Raw genomic sequence first — 14,355 nt, 5'->3', positions numbered from 1 at the left:
GGGAGAGACTTCTAAAAGAGGTGCTGTTGCCGAAGTGGGAAATGACCCTTGAGCCAAGCAAAGCATGATACATCTACACCATGGCTTTACTTCTAGCTCCAGTCAAATCAGGTAGTTGCATGTATTCCTGCCTGGGCAAAAGGAGATGTTTGCATTTGGTATATCAGCCTGGTGAGTTAACTGTTACGTAACTTTGGGAAAGAGAGTGATAATATCCTAGAGTAGTCTAGATTCAGATGGCAGCGTTGTCCCTATTACATACTGAACAATTGACTAAATACATGTATTCTAGGGAATGTTTTCCGATATGTTTTCAGTACAATTGACCCTGTACCTGGTTCGAATCCAGGCTGCATCACATCTGGCCCGTGATTGGGAGTCCCATAGGACGGCGCACAATTGGTCCAGCGTCGTCCAGGTTTGGCCGGGGTAGGCCGTCATTGTAAATAATAATTTGTTCTTAACTGACTTGCCTAGTTAAATAAAGGTTAATAAAAAAAATGTAATGCCCTTTTCCTGTGATGCAATCTTTTCCAGGTGATCTAACAGTCCTCTAACACGTTGTTGTAACTCGTACTAACTATAAACAAATACAAGCTGCACAATCAGCACTTTATTTATCAGTAGATCTATTCAGCATCAATATTATCAACCTCCCAACAGACGTGTTCAGTGAAGTCCACATTTAGTTCTGAGAGAGGCAGAGGGATGCCATGGCATGTGAGTGTGCTCACGTATTATGATGTAGCATCCATGGCACTGTAAAGATGGTGTCAGAAAGTATCACAGTACCCCCTGGAAATACAAGGACAGCACAGCAGCACACGCCAGTGGGATCAAATGTTCTTGTTTTTGTTTGCATATAAATGTGTGTGTGTTCCTTTGTGCCGTCGTATGTCTGCCTTTTCCCCGTTCAGGAGAGGGAGTTGCTGGGCCGGATCTCGGACCTGCAGGAGGAGGTGGTAAGGAGGAAGAACCACATTGCTCAGCTGGACCACGAGATTCACACACTGAACGAGAACATCAACACACTCACCAAGGAGCTGGAGCTCAAGGGCAAGGAGGTGCTGAAGATCCGCAGCGAGGCCAACCAGCAGATCAGGTGGGCTGGAGGAGAGTGCAGGAGGGGAGGGCAGGGTCGTGATCCTACCACAGGGCATTATGGGGTGACACACAGGAGGGTTGACACAATAACAGGTCATCTACAGTAAAGCTGTTCTGGTGCGTTGCCAAACTTAATTAGGTGAGTCTCTGTAGGCTATTTCTGCAGGTGAATGCCTGTACCTCGTTTTAATATGGCCACGATGAAGGTTTTTAACACGTTTAGTTCAGATGACTGGTGAATCACAACACGACAAGTTCAGTTGTGTGAATTCCTCTTGTTTAGACGTGACAGTTGGTGGCCATTGGCAGTGCTGGCATTGTTTTTGAGTTAGATTACATTTGAAGGATACTGGCAAGAGAAAGAGAGGAGGCCAATTTGCCTCTCCCTTCTGGAAGTCGTGTTTTGTGCACTGTTATTCCCTTTGATGACTTGGTCTCTTTGACATTTGTTTTTCTCCTGTAGTTTAATGGTCAAATAAATGTATAAGAAAATATGAAAGTCAGGGTTATTTGGGGCAAGGCCTGAATATAATCTATCATGCTTTTCCCACAGGCTGATATGAATAATTCACTCTTATATTAATTAATAATGTGGTCTGAGGCCTGGATGGAACGAACAGCAGGCTCTCTCATTAGAATTGAAGGCCTGTTTGGTGATGAATCAAAAATGGAGGCTGATGCTTTTTTAGAGCTAGAGATAATCAAGCGCATGAGGTTAGTGTGTGTGTGTGTATGTGGTGTGTGTGTGTGTATATATGTGGCGTCAACAACACATATCACTGGTAGGATTCCAGGCCCCTTGCGGAGCACCTTTCACTTCCAATTATGTAACACGCTGGCGAATCCTAGTTTCCTGAGATAAAAATAAATAAATTGGAAAAGATTTGTGTCCCTCAGGGAGCGTTACTCAGGGAGAGGCAAACGTATTCCTCTGCACTCCTCGTGCTCTGCCTCTCTCTCTGACTGCAGTAGCTCTGCGTGAGCAACACTGCCATGTAGTCTACTGAGGGGAGAGAGGGAGAGAATTTGCAGGGAATTTCAATCAGCTGGTGTAATGCCTTGGAAGAGTCCTGTCTATCTGTCCCACATCAAAATAAATCAATAAGTAAATAGAGAAGAGTGTTTTCCACTTATGGCGAAACAGTGATATCTCTCCTCCAGAGCCTCCTGCTATAAATTATATATGTCTTTCTTGGCAACAAAAAAAGAAGGAAAGTCAAAGATGAAGGAAATTGTAATGGCGCCAGCAGAATCAAAATAAATGTCTGTGGTAATTCTGCCAAGTTGGGATACTGAGTTGGGATACTGAGTTGGGATACTGAGTTGGGATACTGTAACAACTCTACATGGGAGACTGTACCTCAGAGCTGGAGAGATGTATAAAGACGTGATCTGAATGGGTTTTAATGATCTGGTCTCTTCTCAGGGCTCATGAACAGGACCTGTCGAAGAAACACGAGCGAGAGATGGCTGAGATGAACGCAATGCACAACAGAGAGACTCAGAACATGCTGTGTGACTTCAACAAGGCCCAGGAGCTCCTCAAAGACAAGATCTCTGCTCTGCAAGTACTGTACGTACAGTACATCCAGTATGTAGTTGATATAGCACTCACTGTGAGAGCATATGTGATAGTGTGGTTATATAAAGCCCTGGCAGACGATGAAAGGCCACAGTCCCTGGCAGAGCACAGGCTGAAGAGGTGAGTGTCCCACACAGATACAGGAATGGATGGAAGGAGGAAGGAAGGATTGGGAGGGAGGGTTGGAGGGATGGATGGATTCATGAGGGGAGAGCGGGTGGCTGCACATGATCTCCGGAGGTGAATATGGCCCATTGGGAAGGTCCTTCCCTTTAATGAGAGATCTGACAGACCTGTTTTGTTTTCCACTGTGCTGCATGGAGGTGACTGTGTCCTCAATCCCAAACCGCATGCGCACGCACGCACGCACGCACGCACATTCCCACACAAACACACACTGTCTATCAGCAGCAGTGTCCTACTTGGGATAAACCTCCAGCTAGGTGTGCAGGTCCCCTAGCTTTCAAGACACCACAGTACTGTACACAAACAGCACACACCAGAAAATACGACCATAGACATAGAAATCCCCTGCAATCTACTCTGAATAGATCCAAGGAGATGTACTGTAATGATTATAGGGATAACAGGCAGCTTTCTCTGTAAGAAATATGTTTGGGATACGAGAGAGAGAGAGAAGGAGGGAGAAGAGTGAGAGAGTTAGATGGAACAGATATACAGGATCCTGGGACTGGGGAGTGACCTCATTTAGTTTCATGTGAATGAGAGCACCATCTAGACACAAAGCCAGCTACTGCAGAGAGAGGATTTGTGATGCCCTCCACCAAATCGTCTCATGGCTCAATCACACCTTTCAAAATGAAATGCTAGTGAAGCATACGTCATTATTTGTGCATGTTCCTCAAGTAAATTTGACTGACAGAATCCAGTACAATCCTGTAAAAATTGTTCACATTAGCCTTACACAGGTGTGTCTGTTGCTAACCTTTCTAAAACCAACAAGGTCCAAGCCCCTGTCATTCTCAATTTTCTGACTAGTTTCCAAGGCCTTACCTTGAGGTCGACAATTTACTGCCTGCTAATTAAGCACATAACAAATCTATTTTAACAACAGCCCCTGTCCCCTCCCCAATTAATCACCTTGGCAGCCTCGTTCCCCAAAGCCGGTCCCTGGCCATTTAAGCTCTATGAATATTTTATCTCATTTCATCTCCTATTGGTTAAACCCATGGGAACCAACACAAGTTTGTTGTCTGATTGGTTGTTGTTCGTTTTAGTGCTTCCTAGCTGTTAGTTACATCTGTTTTGAGTGATGTCGCTGGAGAGTTGAGTGGAGTGTGATGATGAGCAGTGTTGGGGAGTAGTGAACTACATGTAGTTCAACTAGTAATTTAACTACATTTTGCAGTAGCTTGGTGGTAGTTGAACTAAATTCTAATCTAGGTAGTGTTTTCAGTAGTAAATAACGTTTTTTACCATGTAGCGGTGTAGCTAACTACTGGAACTACACACTACTTTTTTGTCTAAAATAAAATATGGGTGAAGTAAGCAATACTTTCCTTTCTTTTTCGGCATCAGCCCTGCCTAATTCTGACTTGAAACATTGTTTTTGTGTTAAATAAGATAAATTACACATTCTATTAACAATTGACTCCAGAGTGAACCTTTCTTGCAATTTGTAGTCTATGACATCAGATTTAGACATGATAATTTATCACGCAGTAGTTTGGATGTAGCGAACTACTTTTTCAAAGTAACTTTAGTTAAGTCAACTATATTTTCTTAAGGGTAGCTTTAGTGTAGCTAACATCTTTCACTGTGAAGTAATTGGTAGTTTGGTAAACTATATTTTCAGAATAGCTTCCCCAACACTGATAACGATATTTATTAAAAAAAGCAAGCCAGCACCAGCCTCCCAGGCTGCATTGCAGCAACATGTTGGTTTCACATTGTTTATGTTTGGAGCATGTGTAGGGATGCATATGAGTATGTAGTGAAACGTGACACTGAAGTAAAGTGTAGTAGATGCTGTTTCTGTCAATTAAGCAACAAATGAACGGATCCCTGATGCATAGCAGCGTGACAGAAGCAATTATCATGATATCCAATACACTCCCTCTAATTCAAGTGTGTCCCTGTCCCTGTCTTGCGTCTGAGTTTGATGGAGAGTTTGGTATCACTTGTCATTCCACATCTGTAGTGGTGAGGACGTCATGCCAAACTCGACATGATGGATGCTTGTTTCGAGCACGAGGAATATCTCGGCATATTAAAGTCATCAATCTCAAATTAAAGGCAGCACAAACTGTGGAGAGGCAGATGGCTTTGATCACTGATAAGTACTCTTCTAAAGAGCGCTCGTTATTTGTTGAGAAGTTTAATTGGAATTCAGAATAACATGTAATGTTTCTCGTGTTTTGATCATAGTAATACACAAGCACTAATAGGCTTTCTGATTCTGAGATTAAAGGTAGGAGAGTTAAGAGCTAATGCTTTAGTATTGATCTGCAGATGATGGAAGGGAAGCTTTCAAAACATGCTCCCTCAGTGTATGCTCATATCCCCATGCTGATCCAAGGCACTTTGATCATCATGTTACACAAACAAAACGTTGTTTCCACAATGTTACCTGTTTCACACTGTGTTGTGAGGAAACTGTGATATGTCAGAGCCCTAATGGCCCCCTCCTCTCCCCAGGTTGGAGGGCACGGAGGATAAGTTCCGGAACAGGGAGAGCCGGCCTGAGGACTTGCAGGTGATCGCTGAGCTAAAGGACATGGTGACTGAGAGGGAGTCCCTCGTTAAGAAGCTGGTGGTAAGTGTATGTACACAGTACAAGATGGCTTACAGGATGCCCTTGTGTGGTTTTACCCAACAATCCTAGACATGGAGCCTGCATGCCTGTCTACCTCCAATCAATAGTAGACCAGACTACAGAGTGCTGTTGCCTTGCGTGATTAAGATTTCTCATTCAGCAGCAGTAGACTCCAGTATTTTACAGCCATTGAGTCCCAACAATGTATTGTAGACCGCTATTCAGTATACTGTATCTATAGCACTAGAGCTTGGCTAGAAACCCTGTGACTTTTGCGGGTTGTGTCACACGGTACTGGTATTTAAGCCCACGAATGACATTTAATTAGAGTGTGTTAATTAGAGTATTGATGCTCCATCAATAACCCAGAGCACCATGACCTAACTGAAGTCTTTCTGTTGACGTGCAGGATGACAAAAAGTTCTACCAGCTGGAATTGGTGAACAGAGAGACCAACTTCAACAAAGTGTTCAACACCAGTCCCAACGTGGGAGTAATAAATCCCCTCATCAAGGTGAGCTGACCGCTGCACACTAACACACCACACACAGACAGACAGACAGACAGGGGACTAACACTGACCATGTGCATTACCTCGTCTTATAGTATATACCCTGCCAGTTGATTAGAGCCAAATAGCTTATCTGAACTAATCTTTGACTCTTTGTGAAGACCAAAAGCGTCAGGTGACAATTTGAAACCCTTAGGGAACCATCCCGATCGTTACAAGCCTAAACCACTAGCCTGTACCTCATTGTAGAAAATGGTTGAAGTGGAGATTTTAAGTTGCCTTTCCACATATCCTTAGTCTTGATTTCCATTGGAACCATTCCATCCCTTAGTGGAGAGAAGTTGTGTCCCATTCCAATGCAGCAACCCCCTGTCTCCCAGTTGAATGGATCACTCTGCATGGTCAATATGTAACTGTTGACTCCATTTCAAGTTCTATAACTTCCGATATTTTGGTTTAATGTTACATATAGTTTGTGTGTGTGTACATTTGTTTTTGTGTGTGTGTGTGTGGGGGGGGGGGGGGGGGGGGGGGTAGTCAGTGTGTGTGTCTGTTATCTCACTGTTCAGGCATCCAGTTCTCCTTTGCTTTCCAAGCCATTCTTTGTTAGTGTGAACTTTCTGTAGCCTCTTCATGTGATACTTTTTTCTCATCTTAATTAGCATATTAGAGTGACTGTTCCTTCGCTAGTTGAGTGGTACGAGCTTGACTTTCAGAAAGCCTCCATCCACATAAATCCTCTGAGAATGAGAAATATATAGATGTATAAATATACAGTATATACACAAGTTTTTTTTTTCTTCATTGGACTAGTTCTCCCTATTTCCGTTTCTTTGTGTTTTTGTCCCTCTGTGTAGCAAAAGAGAAAGAATGACAAATCAGCAAACCGATTCAGCAGCTCTCCAAACCTCAGGGCTCTGGAGGCAGCAGGAACAGGGACGGGGAGCGGGCAACCCCAGCCCAACCGCTTAGAGCCTATCCCCAACTCCCCCATTCACCACCTTGACCTCAACACTAGCAAACCTCTGCCCCCACCGACCCCTCCGACAGAGCCCAAGAAATTCATGAGGTGAGCGCCGCCCCTCCCTCGCCGCTGACGCCTCGGTCTGCGCCATGGGCAGGCCCAGGGTCAAGCACACTGACACACAGACATTGCCCTGACCCTTGGCCCATACAGCTGCAGATAGGCGGCTTTCATACAAACCTCTCCAGTCAGCTGCCATATCCCTTTCTGATGGGCTTCAGTCTTTGAAAGAAACTTCTCAATGTTACCCTCACTGGAGGATGTTGATGTTCTTCCCCCCTCTCTCTCTCAGACTTCGCTCTGATGAAACAGAACAGCGTCAAATCAGGAATTACGGTTTTTAAAAAATAAAAAAAACACTCCAGTCTGAAAGTGTAATTACCTTGAATAATAGATTAAGTTGCCTGCTGCCTGTTGCCAACAGGCTGAGGGGTTCATCCCAGGATTCCCTCTTGATTGCTATTCTATTTGAAGGACATGATGGCTTTTGTCTTTGCCTGCAGTTTTTGCGAGGCTTTGATTGTGTCCCCAGAGATTTGGCTTTTGGAGAGAGGGAGAGCTCCCACAATTTCTCCCCCCACTTCATTGTCAACTTATCTTTACTGTAAACCAGGAAGTCATTGGCTTTACTTGACGGTTTCTTTTCAAACACACAAAGGGATATTCCATCTGAACCTACACACACTCCAGGAGATGTATGAACACTTTACTATATTATTCTAAAGCCCCATGCAATACATGAGACTTTGAAAATGGCATTGGAATGCAAAAGGAGCATGTGTACACCCCACCGTCACTCTTAACATGTTAGCATAAGTGTTCCTGCTAGCAGTTGCGTCTCTTTGTGTCTTTGTATTTTTCTCATTGAGTGATGTGTTGTTGTTCTGTTAAACCACCTCATCCTCATCGGCCTCCAGGCATGCTGCACTTACTGCACTTTGTTGTCCACATTGATGTGCAATTGTTTGATTTGTATATGAGGAAAATCTGATTGTGTAATATAGATTGTTGATATTTTTTTTCTCACCATGTACAGTTCTGTGTGGTGATGTGTGAAGCCTTCGATAACAACAACAACAGTCTTCTCATCAACAAACCTCTCTCTCTCTCGTGCCTTGGCATTGCTTTGCTCGTTGTGTTTCCAGCTATCATTCTGCACATGTGTAACAAGCACACATGTGAATGTGATACTCTCTTGTGCATGTGTTGTACTAGCTTGTGTGTCTGCACTCATCCGGTACTTAGGTTTCTGCCTATTGATGCACTTGTTATCCATCTGTGTGCCTCTCTGTGCTTTGGGTTCCTCTTGCTGCATGCTGCTCTGTATGTAAGTAAGTTGCAGATGAGTCAGCGTGGCAGATTTGTGCGGGGCTGCCCTCCATTGTCATGGGACTCTCCCATCACTGCATCACACACACGGCCTGTCTGTCTCAGCCCCTGTCAAGGTGACCCTGTTTCCACTAAGAAACAAATGCACCCCAACATACAGTACCTCTCTACTGCAGCACATACCACACTTATGATGCTCTGTATTATACATCTGTTTTCAGATTATATAAAGCTGCTTCTATCTCTGTGCATGCAGTGTCCTTTAAATGCTGCCCAATTTCGATTCAGGAGGCCTATACCAGAATATAAATGTTTTTTAGTACTTGGAGAAGATGCCTAGATCAATAAGACTTCTTAATTCAGCTCACCAGCAAATTTGTACCAATAGAAATTGCATACATATACATTTGCATACCTAATTTAGTTTTCTCTATGGAAAACACTAGTATGCATGCTTATGCTATTTCTCTGCTTTTAGCTTCTGATGTTGTTGAAGTCAGCCCTGTCTGTCTCAGCCCAGGTGTTCCCTAGATCTGGATTTGGTGATTAACAGATCAGAATGCATGTTCAATTCAGCATTACGTTGGATTTGCTGCAATGGAGACTACTGAGACTGAGGAGAGAATGATTGCAGAGGAGATATTTTAGGATAGTTTTCAGAGACATAAACAGTTCTGCACAGGATGAAGAGGCCACCTGTCGTTAATTGAAAACTTCAGACATGTTTAGCTCAGTCAGAGCAGTACAGTTTGTGCAGTGCAGAATGAGTACCGAGTGCAGACTGTGTTTAATAATTTGTCTTGTATCATCTGGTCATGATAATATACTGAACAAAAATATAAATGCAACATGCAACAATTTCAATAGTTTTACAGTTCATATAACGAAATCAAATCAAAATCTAATCAAATTGCATTGGTCACATACACATGGTTAGCAGATGTTAATGCAAGTGTAGCGAAATGCTTGTGCTTCTAGTTCCGACAGTACAGTAAAATCTAAGTAATCTAACAATTCCCAACAACTACCTAATACACACATCTAAAGGGGTGAATAAGAATATGTACATATATAGATGAGCGATGGCCGAGCGTCATAGGCAAGGTGCAATAGATGGCATAAGGTACAGTATATAAACTCAGCAAAAAAAGAAATGTCCTCTCACTGTCAACTGCGTTTATTTTCAGCAAACTTAACATGTGTAAATATTTGTATGAACATAAGATTCAACAACTGAGACATAAACTGAAGAAGTTCCACAGACATGTGACTAACAGAAATGGAATAATGTGTCCCTGAACAAACGGGGGTCAAAATCAAAAGTAACTGTCAGTATCTGGTGTGGCCACCAGCTGCATTAAGTACTGCAGTGCATCTCCTCCTCATGGACTGCACCAGATCTGCCAGTTCTTGCTGTGAGATGTTACCCCACTCTTCCGCCGAGGCACCTGCAAGTTTCCGGACATTTCTGGGGGGAATGCCCTCACCCTCCAATCCAACAGGTCCCAGAAGTGCTCAATGGGATTGAGATCCGGGCTCTTCACTGGCCATGGCAGGACACTGACATTCCTGTCTTGCAGGAAATCACGCACAGAACGAGCAGTATGGCTGGTGGCATTGTTATGCTGGAGGGTCATGTCAGGATGAGCCTGCAGGAAGGGTACCACATGAGGGAGGAGGATGTCTTCCCTGTAACACAGCATTGAGATTACCTGCAATGACAACAAGCTCAGTTCAATGATGCTGTGACACACCGCCCCAGACCATGACGGACCCTCCACCTCCAAATCGATCCCGCTCCAGAGTACAGGCCTCGGTGTAACACTCATTCCTTTGACGATAAAGGCGAATCCGACCATCACCCCAGGTGAGACAAAACCGTGACTCGTCGGAGAATAGCACTTTTTGCCAGTCCTGTCTGGTCAAGTGATGGTAGGCTTGTGCCCATAGGCAACGTTGTTGTCGGTGATGTCTTGAGAGGACATGCCTTACAACAGGCCTACAAGCCCTCAGTCCAGCCTCTCTCAGCCTATTGCGGACAGTCTGAGCACTGATGGAGGGATTGTGCGTTCCTGGTGTAACTCGGGCAGTTGTTGTTGCCGTCCTGTACCTGTCCCACAGGTGTGATGTTCGGTTGTACCGATCCTGTGCAGGTGTTGTTACACGTGTTCTACCACTGCGAGGACAATCAGCTGTCCGTCCTGTCTCCCTGTAACGCTGTCCTCACAGTACGGACATTGCAATTTATTGCCCTGGCCCCATCTGCAGTCCTCATGCCTCCTTGCAGCATGCCTAAGGCACGTTCACACAGATGAGCAGGGACCCTGGGCATCTTTCCTTTGGTGTTTTTCAGAGTCAGTAGAAAGGCCTCTTTAGTGTCCTGAGTTTTTATAATTGTGACCTTAATTGCCTACCGTCTGTAAGCTGTTCGTGTCTTAACGACCGTTCCTCAGGAGCATGTTCATTAATTGTTTATGGTTCACTGAACAAGCATGGGAAACAGTGTTTTAACCCTTTACAATGAAGATCTATGAAGTTATTTGGATTTTTACGAATTATCTTTGAAAGACAGGGTCCTGAAAAAGGTATGTTTCTTTTTGTTGTTGCTGAGTTTACATATGAGATGGGTAGTGTAAGTGTAACGGATGTGAAATGGCTAGCTAGTTAGCGGGTACGCGCTAGTGGCATTTCAATCAGTTACGTCACTTGCTCTGAGAATTAAGTAGGGTTTCCCCTTGCTCTGCAAGAGCCGTGGCTTTTGTGGAGCGATGGGTAACGACGCTTCGTGGGCGACCGTTGTTGATGTGTGCAGAAGGTCCCTGGTTCGCGCCCGTGTCGGGGCGAGGGGACGACGTAAAGTTACAACTGTTACATTGATGCTGTTGACCCGGATCACTGGTTGCTGCGGAAAAGGAGGAGGTTGAAAGGGGGGTGAGTGTAACGGATGTGAAATGGCTAGCTAGTTAGCGGGTATGCGCTAGTAGCATTTCAATCAGTTACGTCGCTTGCTCTGAGAATTAAGTAGGGTTTCCCCTTGCTCTGCAAGAGCCGCGGCTTTTGTGGAGCGATGGGTAACGACGCTTCGTGGTTGACTGTTGTTGATGTGTGCAGAGGGTCCCTGGTTCGCGCCCGTGTCGGGGCGAGGGGACGACGTAAAGTTACAACTGTTACATAAGATATGTTAACATTATTAAAGTGGCATTGTTTAAGGTGACTAGTGATCCATTGAAATGAATTCATTAGGCCCTAATTTATTGATTTCCCATGACTGGGCAGGGGTGCAGCCATGAGTGGGCCTGGGAGGGCATAGGCCCAACCACTTGGGAGCAAGGCCCACTCACTGGGGAGCAAGGCCCAGCCAATCAGGAGTTTTTCCCCACAAAAGGGGTTTATTACAGACAGAAATATTCATTAGTTTAATCAGCTGTCTGGGTGGCTGGTCTCAGATGATACAGCAGGTGAAAAAGCCGGATGTGGTGGTCCTGGGCTGGCGTGGTTAAACGTGGTCTGCGGTTGTGAGGCTGGTTGGGAGTACTGCCATATTCTCTAAAATGATGTTAGAGGTGTTTTATAGTAGAAAAATGTATATTAAATGATCTGGCAACAGCTCAGGTGGACATTCCTGCAGTCAGCATGCCAATTGCACGCTCCCTCAACTTGAGACATCTGTGCCATTATGTTGTGACAAAACTTCACATTTTAGAGTGGCCTTTTATTGTCCCTAGCACAAGGTGCACCTGTGTAATGATCATGCTGTTTAATCAGCTTCTTTATATGCCACACCAGTCAGTTGGATGGATTCTCTTGGCAAAGGAGAAAAACTCACTAACAGGGATGTAAAGATTTTGGGGATCTTTTATTTCAGCTCATGAAACATGGGACCAACACTTTACATGTTGCGTTTATATTTTTGTTCAGTAAAATCCAACCTTTAAGTTTAGAGGTTGTTATTTGACATGACAACTGTGGAAATAGCCATGGTAGGAAATTAAAACTTGAAAGTGTCTTAAGTTACATAGTTCTTTATCAGACCCAATATTGCAATTTCCTTGCCTTTTGTGTTTCTCAAATATTAACTGAAATATGAAGTTATGAGTCATATATCACAGAGATGTTAATCTTGAACCCTTTGTGCACTGTTGTTGTTGAGAGGAGAGGCCTTCTCATTATATCTGTATGTTCTGACATTTCATTGAGAGTTCTCCTCCCACTCATCCTCTCCTCTCCTTTGGCTCTCCAGACCCTCGGATGTCAAGCCCTTCTTAGATAGGAGGCATCTGGTGCCCGTCAACGGGTTAAGACCCCTGGACAGAAACTGAGGAAGGGGCCTAAACACCAGACAACCAGTCAGTCAGTCAGTCAGCAAGTCATCCAGACAGACAGTCAGCCAGACAAGCACCAGAAGGATATCCAGCGCTATAAGCAAAGAGCAAAGGTTATTTTATTTGCAATAAAGCTGTAACATTACAATACAGTGAGGTTTGTTGGTGTTTATTGTGAATTTCCAATGCTAAGGCTATGGTCAAGCCAGCAACCCAGTGAAATGCATTAGGTTGAATAGGTTACATCTTGGGTAGACTGCATAGAACAAACCACAATAGGCAAGTTTGTGGTCTTTCAATACATTTTCCCTCTAACATTCTTTCCTTGGGCTTATCATTGGATTTGCTTTTCAGAAACTACAGAGTATGAGGAGAACAAACACTATTTGGTATTCAGGATTTTTAATAGATGCATTCACATTGTATAACCAAGAGAGCATAATCCCCTAAGGACCTGAGTCAAGGATGAACAACTACATGGTCTTGTTGTAATTCAATCTCACTAAACCCAATGGTTGGATGATCATGTAGAACAGAAATGGTTGTGTTAATACAACCACAGGCTCTCTTGAAAATGAGCAAACTTAACACGGTTAAAGGCTGATTATTGCAACAGAAATGTTATTGTTTTCGAGGAAGCATTTACACTCGAGAGCAGATAATCAAATCTATAGATATACTGCCTCAATAAAATCCTCTGAACTGGATGAATGACTACACTGACTTCAAACACAGAACATAAGCATAAAAACTACTCTCAACCCTGAGGTGCAATAAGGATTTCTTAGTCAATAATGTCCTGTATAACTGTTTGCTGCTGTTGTGGTGTGTGCCCCCCTGTGTAGCCCTCCTGAGACAGAGGAGTCACCCGTAGGATCCCCCGACCCCCAGCGCCAGGAATGGTTCGCCCAGTACTTCACCTTCTGATTTTTGCAACTTGAGAGCATGTCAACCATACGAAACGAAAAAGACTTTAAAAAAAAAATATATATATTATTTAATGATCAACCACTCCATTGCATTCTGTTGATTACTTCACTGTGAATGGGTTCCTTGTTTGTACAGTGCCGATGAGTATGTTTGACGTTTTTCTTTTTTGCAGTTTATAATGAGTGGTACATATGCTGCTATCATTTTTTAAATACAGTATACAGTAAATTGTCCTCTCTCTGTACCTTATTTTAGGATGGCACTGTAATGATAGTTTGTTACAGCCGCATAAGACATTTTGGTAGAACTAAACTGTTTGTATGGTTGTCTCAACACAGATATAATGATGTCTCACCAATTTTAAAAATAAATTGCATATTTTATATTTATATTATACTGTGTATGCTTAACTAATAAATACTGATTATTGTGACATTTACTCATGTGTGTGCTGTCAATTATGTGGGCCTTTCAATGTATGTATGATTTGTACAAAACAGTACTATGTGCCATAGAATCCCAACTTCAGCAGAAAATATTTAATAAGGTTCATGGATAAAAAAAATAAAAAAAACTCTATGATTGTGTTTCACAATGTTTTAGGTCATAGTATGTACAGGTATTAACTGTGTACAGGTGATGCATGAGTTTTACCTCTGTGGGCAGAGCCGGTAGAGGGCACTGAATGGCTCTGGTCCTGCTTGTGGCGGTTTTGACCAGTGGTAGAAAAAGTACTCAATTGTCATACTTGAGTGAAAGTAAAGATAACTTAATAGA

The 14,355-nt window shown here is 43.4% G+C and overlaps 1 protein-coding gene across 6 annotated transcripts in view; it reads left to right on the top strand.

Moving 5' to 3' along the window:
• Nucleotides 1–14,017, top strand: part of fam184ab (family with sequence similarity 184 member Ab) — a 105,308-nt gene extending 91,291 nt beyond the window's left edge. Inside the window, exons 14-19 of one of the 6 annotated variants that reach the window (XM_055872806.1) lie at nucleotides 918–1,102; nucleotides 2,531–2,677; nucleotides 5,345–5,468; nucleotides 5,872–5,976; nucleotides 6,831–7,042; nucleotides 13,494–14,017. In XM_055872806.1, coding sequence (XP_055728781.1) covers nucleotides 918–1,102; nucleotides 2,531–2,677; nucleotides 5,345–5,468; nucleotides 5,872–5,976; nucleotides 6,831–7,042; nucleotides 13,494–13,575 — 855 coding nt within the window. In that variant the 3' untranslated portion in view covers nucleotides 13,576–14,017. Of the gene's footprint in view, nucleotides 1–917; nucleotides 1,103–2,530; nucleotides 2,678–5,344; nucleotides 5,469–5,871; nucleotides 5,986–6,830; nucleotides 7,043–12,566; nucleotides 12,801–13,493 lie in introns of those variants that run through there. The other 5 variants (XM_055872808.1, XM_055872807.1, XM_055872810.1 and 2 more) reach the window with 5 other exon arrangements.
• The last annotated feature ends 338 nt before the right edge of the window (nucleotides 14,018–14,355 follow it).

Source organism: Salvelinus fontinalis, chromosome 20 (genome assembly GCF_029448725.1).
Source record: "Salvelinus fontinalis isolate EN_2023a chromosome 20, ASM2944872v1, whole genome shotgun sequence".
NCBI lineage: Eukaryota > Metazoa > Chordata > Actinopteri > Salmoniformes > Salmonidae > Salvelinus > Salvelinus fontinalis.
The sequence above is the reverse complement of the archived record's forward strand: the minus strand, read 5'-3'. Positions and strand labels throughout refer to the sequence as shown.